The sequence below is a fragment of the Staurois parvus genome, unplaced genomic scaffold (genome assembly GCF_062004578.1).
Source record: "Staurois parvus isolate SC_StPar_1 unplaced genomic scaffold, SC_StPar_1.0 ptg000801l, whole genome shotgun sequence".
Classification (NCBI taxonomy): domain Eukaryota; kingdom Metazoa; phylum Chordata; class Amphibia; order Anura; family Ranidae; genus Staurois; species Staurois parvus.
Window position 1 is genome coordinate 66212 of NW_028318597.1, and position 20646 is coordinate 86857.

The window sequence follows — 20646 nt, forward strand, 5'->3', positions numbered from 1 at the left end:
ATCTTAAAGAAAAAAAGAAGAAAAAACTAATGCAGCCACCACATCTAATGATTGGTAAGCTGCAATCTATGACATTTTTGCTTTGGGATTTAATACCGCTTTACACTGGATCCAACCTTGAAATTGTACGACTTCACTTGGAGTGGTGGGATTTCAAAGTCGCATGTCAGCGACTTCATGCCCATATGTCTATGTGAGTTGCACCTGAAATCGCAAAAAATAGCGCAGGAACTACTTTATTTCAGGTACTTACATAGCGGCGTCAATTTACGCAGCGCTTTACATATATATTGTACATTCACATCAGTCCCTAACCCTCAAGGGGCGTACAATCTAAGGCCCCTAACCCTCAAGGGGCGTACAATCTAAGGCCCCTAACCCTCAAGGGGCGTACAATCTAAGGCCCCTAACCCTCAAGGGGCGTACAATCTAAGGCCCCTAACCCTCAAGGGGCGTACAATCTAAGGCCCCTAACCCTCAAGGGGCGTACAATCTAAGGCTCCTAACCCTCAAGGGGCGTACAATCTAAGGCTCCTAACCCTCAAGGGGCGTACAATCTAAGGCCCCTAACCCTCAAGGGGCGTACAATCTAAGGCTCCTAACCCTCAAGGGGCGTACAATCTAAGGCCCCTAACCCTCAAGGGGCGTACAATCTAAGGCCCCTAACCCTCAAGGGGCGTACAATCTAAGGCCCCTAACCCTCAAGGGGCGTACAATCTAAGGCTCCTAACCCTCAAGGGGCGTACAATCTAAGGCCCCTAACCCTCAAGGGGCGTACAATCTAAGGCCCCTAACCCTCAAGGGGCGTACAATCTAAGGCTCCTAACCCTCAAGGGGCGTACAATCTAAGGCCCCTAACCCTCAAGGGGCGTACAATCTAAGGCCCCTAACCCTCAAGGGGCGTACAATCTAAGGCCCCTAACCCTCAAGGGGCGTACAATCTAAGGCCCCTAACCCTCAAGGGGCGTACAATCTAAGGCCCCTAACCCTCAAGGGGCGTACAATCTAAGGCCCCTAACCCTCAAGGGGCGTACAATCTAAGGCCCCTAACCCTCAAGGGGCGTACAATCTAAGGCCCCTAACCCTCAAGGGGCGTACAATCTAAGGCCCCTAACCCTCAAGGGGCGTACAATCTAAGGCCCCTAACCCTCAAGGGGCGTACAATCTAAGGCCCCTAACCCTCAAGGGGCGTACAATCTAAGGCCCCTAACCCTCAAGGGCGTACAATCTAAGGCCCCTAACCCTCAAGGGGCGTACAATCTAAGGCTCCTAACCCTCAAGGGGCGTACAATCTAAGGCTCCTAACCCTCAAGGGGCGTACAATCTAAGGCCCCTAACTCACATTCATACATACACATAGTAGGGCCAACTTTCAAAATCAGTGCAACTCTGACTTGACCGGTTCCATTGCTGACAATAGGGTGCGACTTGTCATGCGATTTCAAACTGTCAAATCACATGACGAGTCGCACCGGTGTACACCAGGGCTTCATCCACTTTTTTTTTTTTTTTAATGTTTACATATTTTTATTATTTTATTGGAAATCTCAGCGCATAAAAACGCACAGAATAATGGACATGCTCCATTTTTTAAACTCAGTGCAACCCAACACAGGGATCCGGTCAGTCCCTTACCTGCAGATCCTGTTGCTGAGGCGTCCTCGCTGACAATGTCCTCACTGTGGGCGGCGGACGTGGCGGTGTAGGGGGGTCCCATACTGGTACTGCTGTCTTCATAATTGGCCTCTGAGCTGCTCTGTGATGGCAATGCAGGGCGTCTGTATGGGCTGCGACTGAAGGAACGCCATTCCGATGCTCTTGAAGGGGAGCCTGATGTACAGAAATATCACAGAAGCTCGCGTTACGACCCTTTACAAGAAAAGCCTTCCTAAAATCACCTTCACCTTGTGCACAGTGCAGCTGACAGCAGCCTCAATCTCCTAAACCCCACCCAGAATTATGTGGAAGGCTGTTGGAAGTCAGTGGGGGGAGGTGCACTGTCTGTATCCCGCCCCCACTAATATGTTAATTAGCTGAACTCCTAAACCACACCCAGAATTATCTATATGGCAATTGGCAGTCAGTGGGTGAAGCTACAGTGTCTTTACCACACCCTCATTAATGTTAATTAGCTGATCTGGTAAACCACACCCAGAATTATTTGTAAGGCCATTGGTAGTCAGTGGGGGGGAGGTGCACTGTCTGTATCCTGCCCCCATTATTAATATGTTAATTAGCCGAACTCCTAAACCACACCCAGAATTATTTGTAAGTATTGGCAGTCAGTGGGGGAGCTGCAGGTTTTTCACCCCACCCCCAATATTAATATGTTCATTAGCTGAACAGCCATAGGGGGCAGCAGTGCCTTTGCCCTGCCCTCACTATAGACAAGTTGATTAGCCGATTTCCTAAACCACACCCAGAATTATTTGTATGGCAATTGGCAGTCAGTGGGTGAGGCTATAGTGTCTTTACCACACCCTCATTAATGTTAATTAATGATCTCCTAAACCACACCCAGAATTATTTGTAAGTATTGGCAGTCAGTGGAGGAGCTGATGGTTCTTCACCCCGCCCCCACTATTAATATGGTAATTAGCTGATCTCCTAAACCACACCCAGGATTATTAGTAAGTATCGGCAGTCAGTGGGGGAGTAGCAGGTTCTTCAGCCCACCCCCAATATTAATATGTTAATTAGCTGATCTCCTAAACCACTCCTAGGATTATTAGTAAGTATCGGTAGTCAGTGGGGGAGTTGCAGGTTCTTCACCCCGCCCCCAATATTAATATGTTAATTAGCTGATCTCCTAAACCACACCCAGGATTATTAGTAAGTATCAGCAGTCAGTGGGGGAGTAGCAGGGTCTTCAGCCCGCCCCCAATATTAATATGTTAATTAGCTGATCTCCTAAACCACACCCAGGATTATTAGTAAGTATCGGCAGTCAGTGGGGGAGTTGCAGGTTCTTCAGCCCGCCCCCAATATTAATATGTTAATTAGCTGATCTCCTAAACCACTCCTAGGATTATTATTATTATTATTATACAGTATTTATAAAGCGCCAATAGTTCGCTCAGCGCTCTACATTACAAAGGGGGACAGAACATGTGACAGAACAATACCAATACAATGCAAAACATGAGGGGATTGAGGGCCCTGCTCTTTCGAGCTTACAATCTAGGAGGGAGGGGATGGTGGCACAGGAGGAGATAGCTGTGGGGGATGGAGTGGTAGGAAGAGTGGAGGAGGTCGGCAAGTTAGCAGGGGGTGGGGTAGGCTTCCCTGAAGAGATGGGTTTTCAGGGTGCGCCTAAAGGAGAGGAGAGTAGGTGATAATCTGATGGGTTGGGGCAGGGAGTTCCAGAGGATGGGTGACACCCTGGAGAAGTCGTGGAGGCGGGCATGGGAGGAGGAGACCAGGGAACTAGAGAGAAGGAGGTCTTGTGAGGAGCGGAGTGTGCGTGCTGGGCGGTACTTGGATATTAGGTCAGTGATGTAGTTCGGGGCAGTGTAGTGGACGGCTTTGTACGTCAGCGTTAGGATTTTGAATTTGATCCGTTGCGCAATCGGAAGCCAGTGGAGGGATTGGCAGAGGGGGGTGGCGGAGACAGAGCGGTTGGAAAGGTGGATGAGTCTGGCAGCTGTATTCAGGATGGACTGAAGCAGGGATAGCCAGCGGCGAGGCAGGCCAGTGAGGAGGGAGTTGCAGTAGTCGAGTCGTGATATGATGAGGGAGTGGATGAGCTGTTTAGTGGTTTCTGGAGTTAGGAACGTGCGGATTTTGGCGATGTTGCGGAGGTGGAGTCTGCATGAGTTTGTTAAAGATTGGACTTGGGGCTGGAAGGATAGGTTGGAGTCCAGAATGACACCCAGTACTCTGGCCTGCGGGGCGGGTTTGATGGTAGCGTTGTTGGATGTGACGGAGAAATCAATGGGGGGTGGTGTCCGGGCTGGGGGGAAGACAAGAAACTCGGTTTTGGAGAGGTTCAATTTAAGGAAGTGGAGCGACATCCAGTCTGATATGTCGCTCAGTAGGTGTGTGATTCGGGCTGAGACCAAGGGGGTGAGGTGGGGGGTTGAGAGATAGATTTGTGTGTCGTCGGCATAGAGGTGGTAGTTGAAGCCGTGAGAGTGTATGAGTTGGCCAAGGGAGGAGGTATAGATGGAGAAGAGAAGGGGCCCGAGGACAGAGCCTCGAGGGACCCCAACAGAGAGGGGGAGTGAGGGGGAGGTGGTAGCATTATAGGTAACGCTGAAGGAGCGTTGTGACAGGTAGGATGAGAGCCAGGAGAGAGCAGAATCTCTGAGGCCGAGGGAGTGTAGTTTTTTGAGGAGGAGGGGGTGGTCGACTGTGTCGAAGGCAGCGGAGAGGTCAAGGAGTAGGAGCACTGAATAGTGGCCATTAGCTTTGGCGGTTAGCAGGTCGTTGGAGAGTTTGAGTAAGGCAGTTTCGGTGGAGTGTAGGGGACGGAAGCCGGACTGTAGGGGATCGAGGAGGTTGTTGTCGTTGAGGTGAGAGCATAGGCGGGTGTAGACTAGGCGCTCGAGAAGTTTAGATGTAAATGGGAGCAGGGAGATGGGTCTGAGGTTGTTCGGGTCATTGGGGTTCAGGGAGGGCTTTTTAAGTATGGGGGTGATGTGTGCATGTTTCAGAGGGGAGGGGAAAGTGCCGGAGGAGAGGGAGAGATTGAAGATGTGGGTGAGGGAGCGTAGGATGGAGGGGGAGGGGGGTCGTAGGAGTTGTGCGGGGATAGGGTCGAGGGGGCTGGTGGTGAGGCATTATTAGTAAGTATCGGCAGTCAGTGGGGGAGTAGCAGGGTCTTCAGCCCGCCCCCAATATTAATATGTTAATTAGCTGATCTCCTAAACCACACCCAGGATTATTAGTAAGTATCGGCAGTCAGTGGGGGAGTTGCAGGTTCTTCAGCCCGCCCCCAATATTAATATATTAATTAGCTGATCTCCTAAACCACACCCAGGATTATTAGTAAGTATCGGCAGTCAGTGGGGGAGTTCCATGTTCTTCACCCCGCCCCCACTATTAATATGTTAGCCGATATCCTAAACCCCACCCAGAATTTTTTGCTCAGACTGGGAGTGGGAGAGGCAGTACCTGGGGCCAGTCAGATGTCCTGTATTCAAATATAAATACAAACAAGCAGCATGCTGACAGGAGGAGAGAGCAGAAAGACAACCAATCAGTCTGCTGCTGCTTCTCCACTGTACAATTACAGGCCAGGGGGTGGGAAAGTGACCTACAATGTTTGAGAACAGCAGTATAGAAGTCAGGTTGGCTTTCAAGGTGTAAATCTCAGGACAGGCTGGACAGGAATACAAATCCTTTGGCAGATAAATCAGCTGTTTGCCTGGAGTTCCGTTTGTATCTCCACAGCAGAAACGGTAATAATATTTTGTGACCAATGAGGGAGGGGGTCTGAGCGCGGCGCGCCACAGATATATGAAGTTTCAGACGGCAGGAGGTAATAACACGATGCAAAATTACCGCCCGTGATATTTATGTTTTTTATCTGTCCGCCATCAGCACCGCGCTCCTATAACTACAGCGCCGGTTTTATCTACAATGTAATTTCCTGGCGGAGTCTTGGATGGCGTGGACAGCCATGATAATGAGATCGCAAAAAATGCAATAATCTTTCTAAAGGAAAACTCAGATTTTAACCCTTTTTTCTTCAGAATGGAAGCGAGGATGTTTCCAGATCACTTTACTTCAGGAGCTTATTCACAAAGCACAATTGGGGGGGGGTTTACTAAAACTGGAGAGTGCAAAATCTGGTGCAGCTGTGCATAGTAACCAATCAGCTTCCAGGTTTTACCCCAGGTTCACACCAATGCATCTTCTGCAGAGTTTTGCAGAAACGCACAGCAGTCCATTTAACATGATTTCCTATGGGACGCGTTCACATCTCCGCTTTTTCACCCGGTGCGTTTTTTTTTAAAGGGTCAGGGCGGATCACACTATAGAAATGCAGTCCAGATGCGTTCTGGATGCGTTTCTGCATGCGCATTTTCAACGCATTCCGTTGCGTTTCTGATACAATTTTGACAAGTTCCAGTATGTTTTTTATGCATTCCAGTTCATTTTTCCCCTCTCTTTTTCTTCAACTTAAATAAGAACATGTACGTTCCAGTGTGTTTTTGGCGCCTTCCAGTGCGTTTTTGATGTGTTTTACCACGTTCCAGTACAGTTCTGTGCAGAAAAAATGCAGCATGTTCTACTTTTTTTTTTCTGCAAGCAGAACGCACTGAAACTGCAAGCACTGATGTGAACGATGACATTGACAACCATATAACCTACTCTCTGTGTGTTTTGGATGCAGAAAAAAGCAACTGAAACGCATGTAGTGTGAACTGACCCTCAGGGACTTTTCTGAATGCAAAAAGTTGCGTTTTTGGTTCTATAAACTTCAATGGAAGCACTGCTGAAAAGCATGCAGTGCGTTTTTCTGTTTTATATTGGCCTAGCAACAAGAGAAAAAAAAAAGCGAAACGCATCAAAAACACATCAAAAAAGCATCAAAAACGCATGTGCAAAAATGAAAACCGCAAAGCAAAATGCAATGCAGAAACAGCTGAAACACTGTGCGTTTTGGATACAGGAAAAAACCAACTGAAACGCATGTAGTGTGAACTTGTCCTCAGGGACTTTTTTGAATGTAAAAAGTTGCATTTTTTGTTCTATAGACTTCAATGGAAGCACTGCTGACAAGCATGCAGTGCGTTTTTCTGTTTTAAATTGGCCTAGCAACAAGAGAAAAAAAAAGCGAAACGCATCAAAAACACATCAAAAAAGCATCAAAAACGCATGTGCAAAATGAAAAACGCAAAGCAAAATGCAATGCAGAAACGGCTGAAACACTGTGCGTTTTGGATGCAGGAAAAAAGCAACTGAAACGCATGTAGTGTGAACTGGCCCGGGACATTTTGGAATGCAAAAAGTTGCATTTTTTGTTGGAAATGCTGCAGAAAAGCATGTAGTGCATTTTTCCGTTTTAAATCTGCCTAGCAACAAGAAAAAAAAAAAGACCCCCCCCGCAAAGTGTATCAAAAACGAGTAAAAAAAAAACATCAAAAACGCATGTTCAAAAAATGCAAAACGCAATGCAGAAACGGCTGAAACACAACCTGCAGAGGTGTAAACTTTGGGTTATTGTCAAAGCTCCCATGCACAGATGCACCAGATTTTGCACTCTCCAGTTTTAGTAAATGGACCCAAACATGCGTTATTGTGGGAGCAGCGTTTCTGCATTGGTAAATAGCATTGCACCGCTTGTTTTTTTTTTAGCTCTTTCCATTTTTATATGTCATTCTGTAGTGCAGCAGAGTGCTGCAACATCTTTACGTGCGTTGTGGCACATTTTTGTGTGCTTCCCTGCTAAAAAATGCAGCATGCCTACATTTTTCCTCAATGCACACCTAGCAATGCTGTGGTGTCAGTTGGTCACATAGACAGAATTTTGTATTTGCTGCTTCCTTCTACACTGATCTGCGTTGACCAACACACTGGGGGGGGGCTGGCTGTTTAAAAAAAAGAAAAGCAGAGTTATTCATCCTGGGAAACTGCATGTACGAACGTTCGTTCTGAGCGGATGCGGGCAAAATCAACTGTTACTGGGCTATTATGGGTCCAGGTCAGATGTTCTTCATTCATCAAAAGAATGAGAATCGGAAATATACCACATTATGGCCACTAGATGGGGATAATGATCATAGGAAAAAAATAAAGACTACTTTGCGTCCTAGGCAAGACCAGCTACTTGCGCTCCCCCCCATAAAAAAAAAGGAAATTTTTTTTTTCTAAAAAGTAGAAAATATTGAATCAGTAAAACATGAAACTGCTAAATTTCTTTTAATTTGCAAAACTAAGTGCCATAAGACCCCACCAGGACCAATATTAACCAGTGTCAGTGATGGACTGCATCTGTGGCTGGCAGTGGCAGGGTGACGGTTGCAGTGAATGGAGGAGGATGGATCCACACTCTGACAGATCCCACATCCACAGATCCCAGATCCCAGACTTGAATTCCCCGGGCAATGGGGGGAGGTAAAATGCTGTGACAGCAGACAGCTGAGCTGAGCGATCCCACACAGTGACAGATCCGACACAACACACCACCACCAACACTGACACAGATCAGCAGGCACTAGAAGAGCAGGCTGTGGGATGGTGATGATGTCATCACTCACTGACACATTACACATGTGATGGATGGCTGGCTGGGTCACACTCACACAGATAAGAGACATCAGACATTACCTTCCTCCGTTGGCGCAGCTCCGCCTCCTCTGATGAATGGGAAGAGAAGGGCTGGAACTCCACAGTGATCAGCAGCCACCAGCCGGCTTGCAGTAAAGGACTGAGTCTGAGAGGAACACTGGAATGAGCGGCAGCTCAGCTACTACACTGGCCCCAGACACCCGGCATCTTACTCTGTGCTTTCTTCCCCCCCTCTGTCGCCTCTCGTCTCAGCTGAAGGATCATTCATGACGTGGCGGCGTCCCACACAGAGAGAGTGCCGGCCGGCCTGTGCCCTAGGCAGCTGCCTAGTTTGCCTAATGGAAGCACCAACACTGCTCCAGCAGCTCGTTGTCGCTGCTGCCAGGGCTTCCATCTTCACCCAGTCTTCCTTCTGGGTTTGAGGACTCCGGCCATCTGATTGGCAGAGCCGTAATCACACGCGGGAGCCCTGGGCACGGCACAAAGCTTTGAAGGAGCAGTACGGGTGTGCCATTCCTTCAGAGCGTATGCGTAGGTGACATCACCAACTGTTGCTCGATGGAATTTCTCCTAGACGGGGGACGTTCAGCAGATATTCATTTCACAAGCAGGTAAGATTTATTATAAGGTGGTTTACTAACACTTTCTTGTCATTGTGTATTGCTATGGCATGTCTGTCATGGTCATGCTTTATATATTGTTTAGGAAGGTTTAGATCAGCGCGGTTTATTTATGAAATTAGCTTTTGTACTCAGCATTTTGATTATATAGCAGCAATTATTTATTTACACATTTAATGCACTTTAAACTCACTGTTTCCTGGGTACGAGATTGTTTTAGTTTCTCTTCATTACCTGACTTACTCGTCACTGGGGAAGGAGGATGGTGAGTCTCCTCAAAGTGAACCCAGGATGAGACGTCGGTCCTCATGGGCTTTGGAGATCTGCCTGCTCCATCAGACTGGTGAACCAGGGAAGAACCCGCCCCTGCGGCACCTCCGCTCTGCTTGTCTGCAACTTTTGCCTGCTCCGTTGACTGGCGACCTGCTTGGCGCTCTTTATTTTCATCTAAAAAAAGAGACAAAATATTCATCCTATTGGTAATCATCTACAGAAGAGGGTCTTGAGAAGGCATGCTTGGGCAGATTACCTGATGGCCATAAATTGCCTGTGCTGATCATCCCCAAGAAGTGATGGGATCTGATCAAGGCTTTTTTTTTTCAGCAGGAACGCGGGGGAATGCAGTTCCGGCATCTCCAGCACTGAATGTATGTAATGGCAAGGGATCTACTGTTGAGGGAGAGGTCTATTGTTGCTGGCTGCTGGGAAATCTGTTGTTGCTGCTGAGGGTCTATTGTTGCTGGGGTTGGTATTTTGCTGTGGGGTAGTCATTGTTGCTGGGAGAGGAGTCTATTGGTGTGTGTGTGTGCTATTGTTGCTGGGGGGGTCTGCTTTTGCTGGGGTGGGGTCTAATGTTGCTCATTGCAGGAGATCTGTTTTACTGTCTTGTTATCATTAACAAATTAAATACAAATTACTTAGTAGCACAAAATGATACTTGGTTCTGTATTCTCTAAAAAGGGTGGTGCTGAGAGGCGGGTATGGGGTGGAAATAGGGGATGGTGCTCAGAGGTGGGTAGTGCGTGGAACCAAGGGATGTTGCTCAGAGGTGGGTAGGGGGTGGAACCAGGGGACGGTGCTCAGAGGTGGGTAGCGGGTGGAACCAAGGGACGATGCTCAGAGGTGGGTATGTGGTGAAAGAAAGGGACGGTGCTCAGAGGTGGGTATGTGGTGGAATCAAGGGACGGTGCTCAGAGGTGAGTATGTGGTGGAATCAAGGGACAGTTCTCAGAGGTGGGTATGTGGTGGAATCAAGGGACAGTGCTCAGACGTGGTTAGGATGTGGAACCAAGGGACAGTGTTCAGAGGTGGGTAGGATGTGGAACCAAGGGACAGTGCTCAGAGATGGGTAGGAGGTGGAACCAAGGGACAGTGCTCAGACGTGGGTAGGATGTGGAACCAAGGGACAGTGCTCAGAGGTGGGTAGGATGTGGAACCAAGGGACAGTGCTCAGAGGTGGGTAGGATGTGGAACCAAGGGACAGTGCTCAGAGGTGGGTAGGAGGTGGAACCATGGGACGGTGCTCAGAGGTGGGTAGGAGGTGGAACCAAGGGACAGTGCTCAGAGGTGGGTAGGAGGTGGAACCAAGGGACAGTGCTCAGAGGTGGGTAGGAGGTGGAACCATGGGACGGTGCTCAGAGGTGGGTAGGAGGTGGAACCAAGGGACAGTGCTCAGAGGTGGGTAGAAGGTAGAACCAAGGGACAGTGCTCAGAGGTGGGTAGGAGGTGGAACCATGGGACGTTGCTCAGAGGTGGGTAGGAGGTGGAATCAAGGGACAGTGCTCAGAGGTGGGTAGAAGGTAGAACCAAGGGATGGTGTTCAGAGGTGGGTATGTGGTGGAACCAAGGTACAGTGCTCAGAGGTGGGTATGTGGTGGAATCAAGGGACAGTGCTCAGAGGTGGGTAGGATGTGGAACCAAGGGACAGTGCTCAGAGGTGGGTAGGAGGTGGAACCAAGGGACAGTGCTCAGAGGTGGGTAGAAGGTAGAACCAAGGGATGGTGCTCAGAGGTGGGTATGTGGTGGAACCAAGGGACAGTGCTCAGAGGTGGGTATGTGGTGGAATCAAGGAACCATGATCAGAGGTGGGTAGGGAGCGGAGACAAAGAGTAACTCAAAACTGGGGAGTATCTGCACCTATTCTCTGAGATAAAAAGCCCTGGATCTGATTTATATTTGTGTATCTGTAGATATTTTCACTTTTCTGCACAATTTGTTACAATTTAACTATTGGCCCCCTCAGAGGACTCTATGCACTAGACTAGACTTTAGGTCCTCTGTAAATGGAGTCCACCAAGATGTTTATTAGAGAGGGCCAGATGATCTCCTTACACTCAGTTAAGCAGCTAATTTACAATGGCCAGGTTCTCCAAAATTTTGTCAAAATCAGCTTTCAGTTGTCCCATTGGGACTACTTAGACGAAGTATGCTTGAAAATAAAATAACATGGCTTTGTTTTCTAATTAAGCCACGTGATCACCATGTCAGTGATTATCATGGTGTCACAAACTGCTGGAATCACCTTACCTTGTAGTATGGTGTCATCATTAAAGGACACCCACTTCGACTTCTGAGTAGCAACAACTCCAGTCATTGTGTCATCTTGAGGCCTCAGTCATGGCGAGAGGGAGAAAGCTGGAGGAATGGAAGGATGGACATCTCAGATGTAGAAAAAATAAAAATAACAACTGTGATAATGTACCAAACTACAAACTGAGAGGCTCCATACACACCACCTGCCAATGTACAAGCTGGACACTGGTGCCGCAATAGTTTGACTTTGTTGGATAACACAGGTAGTGGGACACCATTATAGGGTTGAACAAGAGTCACTGCTGTCAGGGGGAGCTGATCTGCTGAGTCACTGCTGTCAGGCGGAGCTGATCTGCTGAGTCACTGCTGGGAGGGGGAGCTGATCTGCTGAGTCACTGCGAGGAGGGTGAGCTCATCTGCTGAGTCACTGCTGTCAGTGGGAGCTGATCTGCTGAGTCACTGCTGGGAGGGGGAGCTGATCTGCTGAGTCATTGCTGACAGGGAGAGCTGATCTGCTGAGTCACTGCTGGCAGAAGGGACCTGATCTGCTGAGTCACTGCTGTCAGGGGGGAGCTGATCTGCTGAGTCACTGCTGTCAGGGGGGAGCTGATCTGCTGAGTCACTGCTGGGATGGGAGCTGATATGATGAGTCACTGCAAGGAGGGTGAGCTGATCTGTCGAGTCACTGCTGGAAGGGGGGCTTATCTGCTAAGTCACTGCTGTCAGGGGGAGCTGATCTGCTGAGTCATTGCTGACAGGGAGAGCTGATCTGCTGAGTCACTGCTGGCAGAAGGGACCTGATCTGCTGAGTCACTGCTGTCAGGGGGGAGCTGATCTGCTGAGTCACTGCTGTCAGGGGGGAGCTGATCTGCTGAGTCACTGCTGTCAGAGGGGAGCTGATCTGCTGAGTCACTGTTGGGATGGGGAGCTGATTAGCTGAGTCACTGCGAGGAGGGTGAGCTGTTCTGTCGAGTCACTGCTGGAAGGGGGAGCTTATCTGCTGAGTCACTGCTGACAGGGTGAGTTGATCTGCTGAGTCACTGCTGTCATGGGGGGGGGGGAGCTGATCTGCTGGGAAGGGGAGCTGATCTGCTGTGTCATTGCATACAGGGTGAGCTGATCTGCTGAGTCACTGCTGGGAGGGGGAGCTGCTCTGCTGAGTCACTGCTGCGAGGAGGGTGAGCTTATCTACTGAGTCACTGCTGGGAGGGGGAGCTGATCTGCTGAGTCACTGCGCGGAGGGGGAGCTGATCTGCTGAGTCACTGTGAGGAGGATGAGCTTATCTGCTGAGTCACTGCATGGAGGGGGAGCTGATCTGTTGAGTCACTGCTGGGAGGCGGTGCTGATCTGCAGTGCCTACTCACAGGACATAGTGATTACATGTCAAAGAATTCAAAGGAAGTAAATGTGTGGGGATCTTCACAAATTGAGTTTACAATCTTCCAGATCCTGCAGGTTGTTAGGAAGAGGCTAGAACTAATTGAAATACAATGTGGAAATGATTATGCGATTTTACATATTGTCCACTTGTGACATAAACAACTTTAGTGCTTCTGCTAACAAACTTATGGATGAATTGCGTCACAGTGCATACAGCTACAGAGGTCAGCAGAGGCTTGTGTTAAAACGTATTTACTATTTGTTAAAGCCTCACCCTAGGCAGAGAAATAAATTGTCCTTCCCCTCCCCCACACTGCAAGGGTAAAATGCTGGTGAAGTCAAGGGGTAGACGAATTAGTTGCAATAATGATCTTATCCCTTGCTCTGGCAGGCTTCCACCATGTCCTGCAGCCTCTCCCCTTACCCCCATAGAAGCCCTTTATTTTTGGCTGGCAGATGCTGAGGTCATCTCATTGTGAAGAGTGGGAGATTTTTCTTTGGGAAGATAAAACTTATAAAAGCCCAGTAAAGAGACAGTGAAGCCCTGACCAGGCCATTTTTTGCGTTACTTTAACTGACAATTGCGCGGTCATGCACCGCTGCACCCAAATTAAATTTTACGTCCTTTTTTTTCCCAAAAATGGAGCTTTCTTTTGGAATTTTTTTCAATTTTGAAAAAAAAAACCCAATATTTTGGACTTTTTTCTATTAAACATGTCCTGAAAAAAGAAATTTAAAAATGAAATGTTGTCATAAATGTACGCCAAAATGTATTCTGCGACATGTCTTTGCTAGAAAAAAATCCCAATACGTGTAAATTAATTGGTTTACGTGAATATTATTGCATTTACAAATGGCGGGAAAGATACTGGAATTTTTTTTCTTTTTTACTAGTAATGGCGCTGATCAGCGACTTATAGCGGGACTGTGGCGGGCATTCTGACACTGGGGGGGAACTGACTAACTGCCACTGACATCCCCAGTGACCCCAATACAGTGATCAGTGCTAAAAAAAAAGCACTGACACTGTACTAACGCCACTAGGCAGGAAGGGGTTAACATGTGGGGCGATCAAAGGGTTAACTGTGTGCTGTGTTTGTTGTACTATGTGTTGTGGCCGTGTGCTTCACTGTAAGCACACTGCTTTGCATGGTTCTGCTATGCACAGCCATCCATAGTACCGTGCAGGACAGGGAGGTGAACTGTATTGTTTACAAACAGTTCTCCTCCTTGTCGGAGATGCTCGGCGATCACCGGGCGCCGGCGAGTAATCACTGGCCAGGACCTGGTGACTGGCCCTGTCAGGTTAGTTGTATGGGGCCCCGTGGTTTCTAACAGCAGCCCTGACTGTGGTTTCCTCACACACTCCAAAGACATGCTGGGAGGTTAATTGTCTCCTGTCTAAATTGGCCCTAGTATGTGTATGTATGAATGTGAGATAGGGACCTTAGATTGTATGCCCCTTGGGGGTTAGGGACCTTAGATTGTACGTCCCTTGAGGGTTAGGGACCTTAGATTGTACGCCCCTTGGGGGTTAGGGACCTAAGATTGTACGCCCCTTGAGGGGTAGGGACCTTAGATTGTATGCCCCTCGAGGCTTAGGGACCTTAGATTGTACGCCCCTTGAGGGTTAGGGACCTTAGATTGTACGCCCCTTGAGGGTTAGGGACCTTAGATTGTACGTCCCTTGAGGGTTAGGGACCTTAGATTGTACGCCCCTTGAGGGTTAGGACCTTAGATTGTATGCCCCTTGAGTGTTAGGGACCTTAAATTGTACGCCCCTTGAGTGTTAGGGACCTTAGATTGTACGCCCCTTGAGGGTTAGGGACCTTAGATTGTACGCCCCTTGAGTGTTAGGGACCTTAGATTGTACGCCCCTTGAGTGTTAGGGACCTTAAATTGTACGCCCCTTGAGTGTTAGGGACCTTAGATTGTACGCCCCTTGAGGGTTAGGGACCTTAGATTGTACGCCCCTTGAGTGTTAGGAACCTTAGATTGTACGCCCCTTGAGGGTTAGGGACCTTAGATTGTACGCCCCTTGAGGGTTAGGGACCTTAGATTGTACACTTCTTGAGGGTTAGGGACCTTAGATTGTACGCCCCTTGAGGGTTAGGGACCTTAGATTGTACGCCACTTGAGGTTTAGGGACTGATGTGAATGTACAATATATATATATATAAAGCGCCACATAAGTACTATATAAGTACTTGAAATAGGGAGCATCTAATGATTCTTCTCTAAGTTTTATATAGACTCGGGCAGACGCCCCCAGGGACGGGCCCCATACCTCCACACCGCCACCAGCACTGCCCCAAGGAGCGTCTAACCTTTCCTTCTAGCGCTCCAATTATTGCATGCGGAGGTGGAGCTGGAGACCCCAGAGTCCACCGTAATGCCAGATAGACCTCAGCGCTGCGCTTGGCCGCTTCATATTGACACAGCAGACATCGACTGGAATTGCACGGAACGCGAGAGAATAAATATTTACTGCAGAGCGGGGAATCTCCAGACTTATACAGTACGTTGCGTGCCGCCCTCGGTGTGCACAGGTCTGTGTACATATATACTGCAAATAATCACTCATGTCAACGCCGATCTGACTCAGACTGGCCGCCCGCCGGGGGAAGGAGCTACGTCTGCAGAGAATACAAGAGTACAAGGAGAAGACTGCAGAAAACCAACCAAAAACCCAACACAAGAAGGATTTGGATTTTCTGCAATGAGTTGCCACTCTTGAGATTTTCCGCCATTGTCTAGTGTGCTTTAAAACGGTAATTAACCCAAAACACTAAAATGTAATATATACTCACCGGCCACCAGGGGCGGACTGACCATTTTGTTAACTTGGGCACTGCCCGAGGGCCCAGGGTCAGTAGGGGGCCCCATGAGATGACCCTGGTACCTTTTTCATAGTTTGGGCAAGGACACAGGGGTCCCATGATCCCCTATTGCCCGGGGGCCCCATGAGTTGTCAGTCCGCCCCTGCCGGCCACATTATTAGATACACTTGTTCAATTACTTGGTAACACAGATTGCTTAACCACTTCCAGTCCGGACACTTTCCCCCCCTTCCTGTCCAGGCCAATTTTCAGCTTTCAGTGCTATCACAGTTTGAATGACAATTGCGCGGTCATGCAACACTGTACCCATATGAATTTTTTAGCATTTTTTTCGACAGATAAAGCTTTATTTTAGTGGTATTTATTCACCACTGGGATTCTTTTTTTTTTTTTTTGTTATATAAATGAAAAAGCACAAAAATGTTCAAAAAAATGTTTTTCTTACACAATTTTGCAAATAAATAATATTTCATCATAAATCTTGGCCAAAATTTATTCAGTTATCTTTTTGGTAAAAAAAATAACCCAAATTAGTTTATAACCAAAAATGATAATTTTTAAAACATTTTTTTTATTTTTTTTACATACTGTCACCCTAGCAGTACAGTGTCACCATGGTGACACTGTACTACTTGTGGGGGGTGATGAAGATTTTTATTTTTTTTTACATTGATTGCTTTTACACCCATAAAGACTGTAAAAGCAATCATCTCTCCTTCTCTCTGGCTGCATTCTTGCAGCAATAGAGAAATACTGTGTGAGCTGTGATTGGTCACAGATTGTCACATGGTACAAGGCTGTTGTGAATAGCCCTGTACCATGTGACCTCTGTGATCATTCACAGATTTCACACGTAGTAAGCAATGATGTCAGAAGTGACAACTTGTTTACTACTCTTCATGTGATCACTGGTTGGCCAATCAGTGATTACATGATTGGGACCTCGCACAGAGGTCCCGTATGATGATCAGTGTTCCACTGTGTCTGGAGGACACAGTGGGCACTCTATTGAGGTGCTGCGCGGTCCCAGGGAGCACGCACAGTCCAAAATGGTGGGCGCCATTTATGAACGGCAACCCGCCCCAGGCGTGCCACTGTACGGCCGTTTATATACAGCGGCCGGACGGCAAGTGGTTAATAGTCAATCAGTCAATCACATGACAGAAACTCAATGCACTTAGGCATGTAGACGTGGTGAAGACGACTTGTTGAAGTTCAAAGCGAAGGGGGGAAGAAAGGGGATTTTAATGACACTAGCAAGGCGCACCTAATAAAGTGGCCGGTGAGTGTGGTGTAGCTTGGAGGTTGCACAGTGATAGAGGTAGTATCCAGTCCCAGAACAGGTCATCTTGAGCAGGGGTCTCCAAACTTTCTAGACAAAGGACTATTTACGGTCCTTCACTCTTTAGGGGGGCCGAACTGTGGCCATTGGAGGTAGAAAAGGTCCCGGTGTCAGTGGGAAAAAACAATGCCCCATTTTTGGTGTCAGTGGGAGGAATTGTGCCCCATCAGTGGTGTCAGTGGGAGGAATTGTGTCCCATCATTGGCATCATTGGGCCCCATTGTAGGTGTTTTTGGGAAAATTTGTGCCCCATTGTTGGTATCATTGGAAGGAATTGGGTCCCATCATTGGTGTCATATGCAGGAGTAGTGCCCCATCATTGCTGTCAGTGAGGAATTATGCCCCATCATTGATGTCAGTAGGCCCCATTGTTGGTGTCGTTGGGAGAAATTGTGCCCCATCGTTGCCATCATATAGAGGAACAGTACCCATTGATGTCGAGAGGGGGGAGTATGCCCATTCATTGGTGTCAGTGGGCCCCATTGTTGTCATTGGGAGAAATTAAGCCCATTGTTGGTGACATTGGGAGGAATTGTGCCCCATCATTGGTGTCAGTGGGGGGAATTATGCCCTATATACCGAGCGATAGAAGTAGTACCGCACTCCTCTCGGTACTCCTATATACCGAGTGATAGAAGTAGTACCGCACTCCTCTCCATACTCCTATATACCGAGTGATAGAAGTAATACCGCACTCCTCTCCGTACTCCTATATACCGAGTGATAGAAGTAATACCGCACTCCTCTCCGTACTCCTATATACCGAGTGATAGAAGTAATACCGCACTCCTCTCCGTACTCCTATATACCGAGTGATAGAAGTAGTACCGCACTCCTCTCCGTACTCCTATATACCGAGTGATAGAAGTAGTACCGCTGTGAGGGACCGCCGAGCGGCACCACTAGCACTCCACTGGTCAGGCGTGCCCAGAGCGCGGAGTCTAAGCCCCAGGGTACTTGTTCACCAGGGCCCCTGATGGTGGGGATGGACTTGTAGTACCCCGAGACCAGGTCGCCTCTGCTGAGCACACCTGTCAGTGGTAGTGGTGTTCGCCAGGGGCTCCAACCAGGGAGAGCCAGATGTGAGGAGGTCGGGTGACCCCGATGGGATGGATGGATGGATGGCTGAGCAAGTGCGTAGTCAGACAGGCCGAGTCGGTATTGTAGAGGACGGTAAGGTACAAGGGAGCAGGCAGAGAATCGTCGGGTCACACGCCAGGTCAGCAGCAGGAGGTCAGATCTAATAAGGGGCATCCAGGGAGAGAGGTCAGGCAAGCAAGGGTCTGGGCAGGAGAAATCAGCAAGGTCAAAGGCAATCCGGGTCAATAACTTACTAGGCACAGGTACAGGAACACAGGAAGCAGGTAAGACCAGAAGGCAACGAAATGACAGCTCAGGGACCTTTAAATATCCCGCCCTGCGCTGCCATTGGTGCCCAGCGGGCGGCCGCGGCTTCTACTGCGCATGCGTGAACTCGAACGCCGCGGCCGGCCCGGACCTAGTGCCCGTGCACTGGGTGGAGCAGTGCGCCTGCGCCGAGCCCATCGCGGCGGGGATCGAGGAGATCCCTGACATTGCCCCCCCCCTACGGGCAACCTCCGGATGCCCACCCGATCTCTCCACCACGGGTGATCACGAAGAAACCCCCGGACAAGCCTAGGTGCATGGACATTATGGGCTGGCTCCCACGAATTGTCCTCAGGGCCGTAGCCCTTCCACTTGATGAGAAATTGGGTCTGGCCCCCCCTTCGTCGGCACTTCAGGATTGCCTCCACCTCGAATTCTTCTTCCTCTTCAACCGTTACGGCCTCCGGGGGCCTGGATTCCCGTTCTGGGAAGGCATCAGGGACTACTGGTTTCAACAGGGACACGTGGAAGACAGGGTGGACCTTGAGTGTCTCAGGGAGAACAAGTTCATAGGCCACCTCATTGACCATTCGTTTGATGCAAAAAGGGCCTATAAATTTAGGTCCCAACTTCTTTGACGGGCAGAGCAACCTCAAGTTCGACGTAGCCAGCCAAACCTTCTCTCCGGGCTGCAACACCAGATCCCCTCTTCGCTTCCTATTAAAAGCCCTCTTGTAGTCCTCTTGGGCTTGACGGATGGCTTCCTGTAGTTTCCTATTGTTGGAGGTGAAGAAGGTCAGTGCATCCTGTGTCGCTGGAATCGGGCATTCCGGGACCAAGTCCGGGAGGAAGACAGGATGAAACCCATAGTTGGCGAAGAACGGGGACTGTCCAGTTGCTGAATGGCAAGCGTTGTTGTACGCGAATTCCGCCAAAGGGAGGAGTGGCACCCAGTCGTCCTGAGAGAATGATGTGTAGCATCGAAGGTATTGCTCCAGGGTCTGATTGGTCCTTTCGGTCTGGCCATTGGTCTGAGGGTGAAAAGCCGAGGAAAGGGACAGCTTGATATCCAGGGCTTTGCACAATGCCCTCCAAAACCGCGAGGTAAACTGCACCCCACGGTCCGAGACGATGTCTTCGGGAACCCCATGCAGTCTAACGATCTCTCGGATGAAGACTTGCTCCGTCTCGGCTGCTGATGGGGTTTTCCGTAAAGGGATGAAATGGGCCATCTTGGACAAGCGGTCCACGACCACGAGAATTGCTGTGTGGTTCAGTGAAGGTGGAAGCTCGACTATGAAGTCCATGGAGATTTTCTGCCAGGGTCGTTCAGGGATGGGCAATGGACGTAGCAGGCCCCACGCCTTATTCCTTGAAGGCTTGTTTCGCTGGCAGATGGCACAGGAGCCCACGTAGTTCTTACAATCCTTGGCCATGTCCGGCCACCAGAAGGAACGTCGGAGAAGTTCCAGGGTCTTGACCGGCCCAAAATGTCCTGCCAGTGGATGGTCATGGCAATGTCCCAAGACTAAGGTTCGGGCATCCTCTGGCACCACAATCCGGTCCTCCCTCCATAGGAGTCCCTCCTTGTTCTGGAGGGGGGCCCCATCGGAGGTGGACATTGCTGTGGACGCTCTCAGGATCTCGGAGTGAAGGTTTGTCTGAAGGGCCAAGAAATTTCCTGCAGGAAGAATAGTGTCGGGCACTGGAATCTCCTTGGTGTCCTCGTACATGCGTGACAACGCGTCAGGCTTCGTGTTTTTCGAGCCGGGCCTGTATGTGATGTGGAACTGGAACCTCGAGAAAAACAATGCCCATCTTGCTTGTCGTGGGCGTAGACGTTTGGCCGTCCTCAGATATTCCAGGTTCTTGTGGTCCGTGAATATCAGGATGGGGTGGGAGGCACCTTCCAGCAGGTACCTCCATTCTTCTAAAGCGGTTTTGATAGCCAGTAGCTCGCGATCCCCAATGTCGTAGTTCCTCTCCGTAGGGGTAAGTTTCCGTGAAAAGAATGCTACTGGGTGGAGTAATTCCTTGGCGCCCTTCCGCTGGGAAAGGATGGAGCCAACCGCGTTTTCAGATGCATCTACTTCTAAGATGTAGGGCAGGGAGGCGTCGGGATGGCCCAGAATGGGTGCCGAGGTAAATAACCTTTTTAATGCTTCAAAAGCTTCCTGTGCCTCGGGCGTCCATCTGAATCGCGTCCCAAGCTTGGTTAACTGAGTGATGGGGGAGACCAGACCCGAGAAGTTCTTGATGAACTTCCGGTAAAAATTTGCGAACCCAATAAAACGTTGGACACTTTTCCTGTCCGTGGGTTCAGGCCAATCTAGGATCGCTGAGACC

General features: G+C 49.1%; 1 protein-coding gene across 7 annotated transcripts in view; it reads right to left on the reverse strand.

Annotated features, from left to right (window-relative positions):
- The window catches only part of STON2 (stonin 2), a 112319-nt gene that overhangs the window by 57568 nt on the left and 34105 nt on the right, over window positions 1-20646 (reverse strand). For 5 of the 7 annotated variants that reach the window (XM_089654812.1, XM_089654814.1, XM_089654811.1 and 2 more), the window contains 3 exons: window positions 11385-11492; window positions 9093-9305; window positions 1636-1830 (listed from right to left, as the gene is read on the reverse strand). In XM_089654812.1, coding sequence (XP_089510938.1) covers window positions 1636-1830; window positions 9093-9305; window positions 11385-11451 — 475 coding nt within the window. In that variant the 5' untranslated portion in view covers window positions 11452-11492. Of the gene's footprint in view, window positions 1-1635; window positions 1831-7436; window positions 9036-9092; window positions 9306-11384; window positions 11493-20646 lie in introns of those variants that run through there. The other 2 variants (XM_089654816.1, XM_089654817.1) reach the window with 2 other exon arrangements.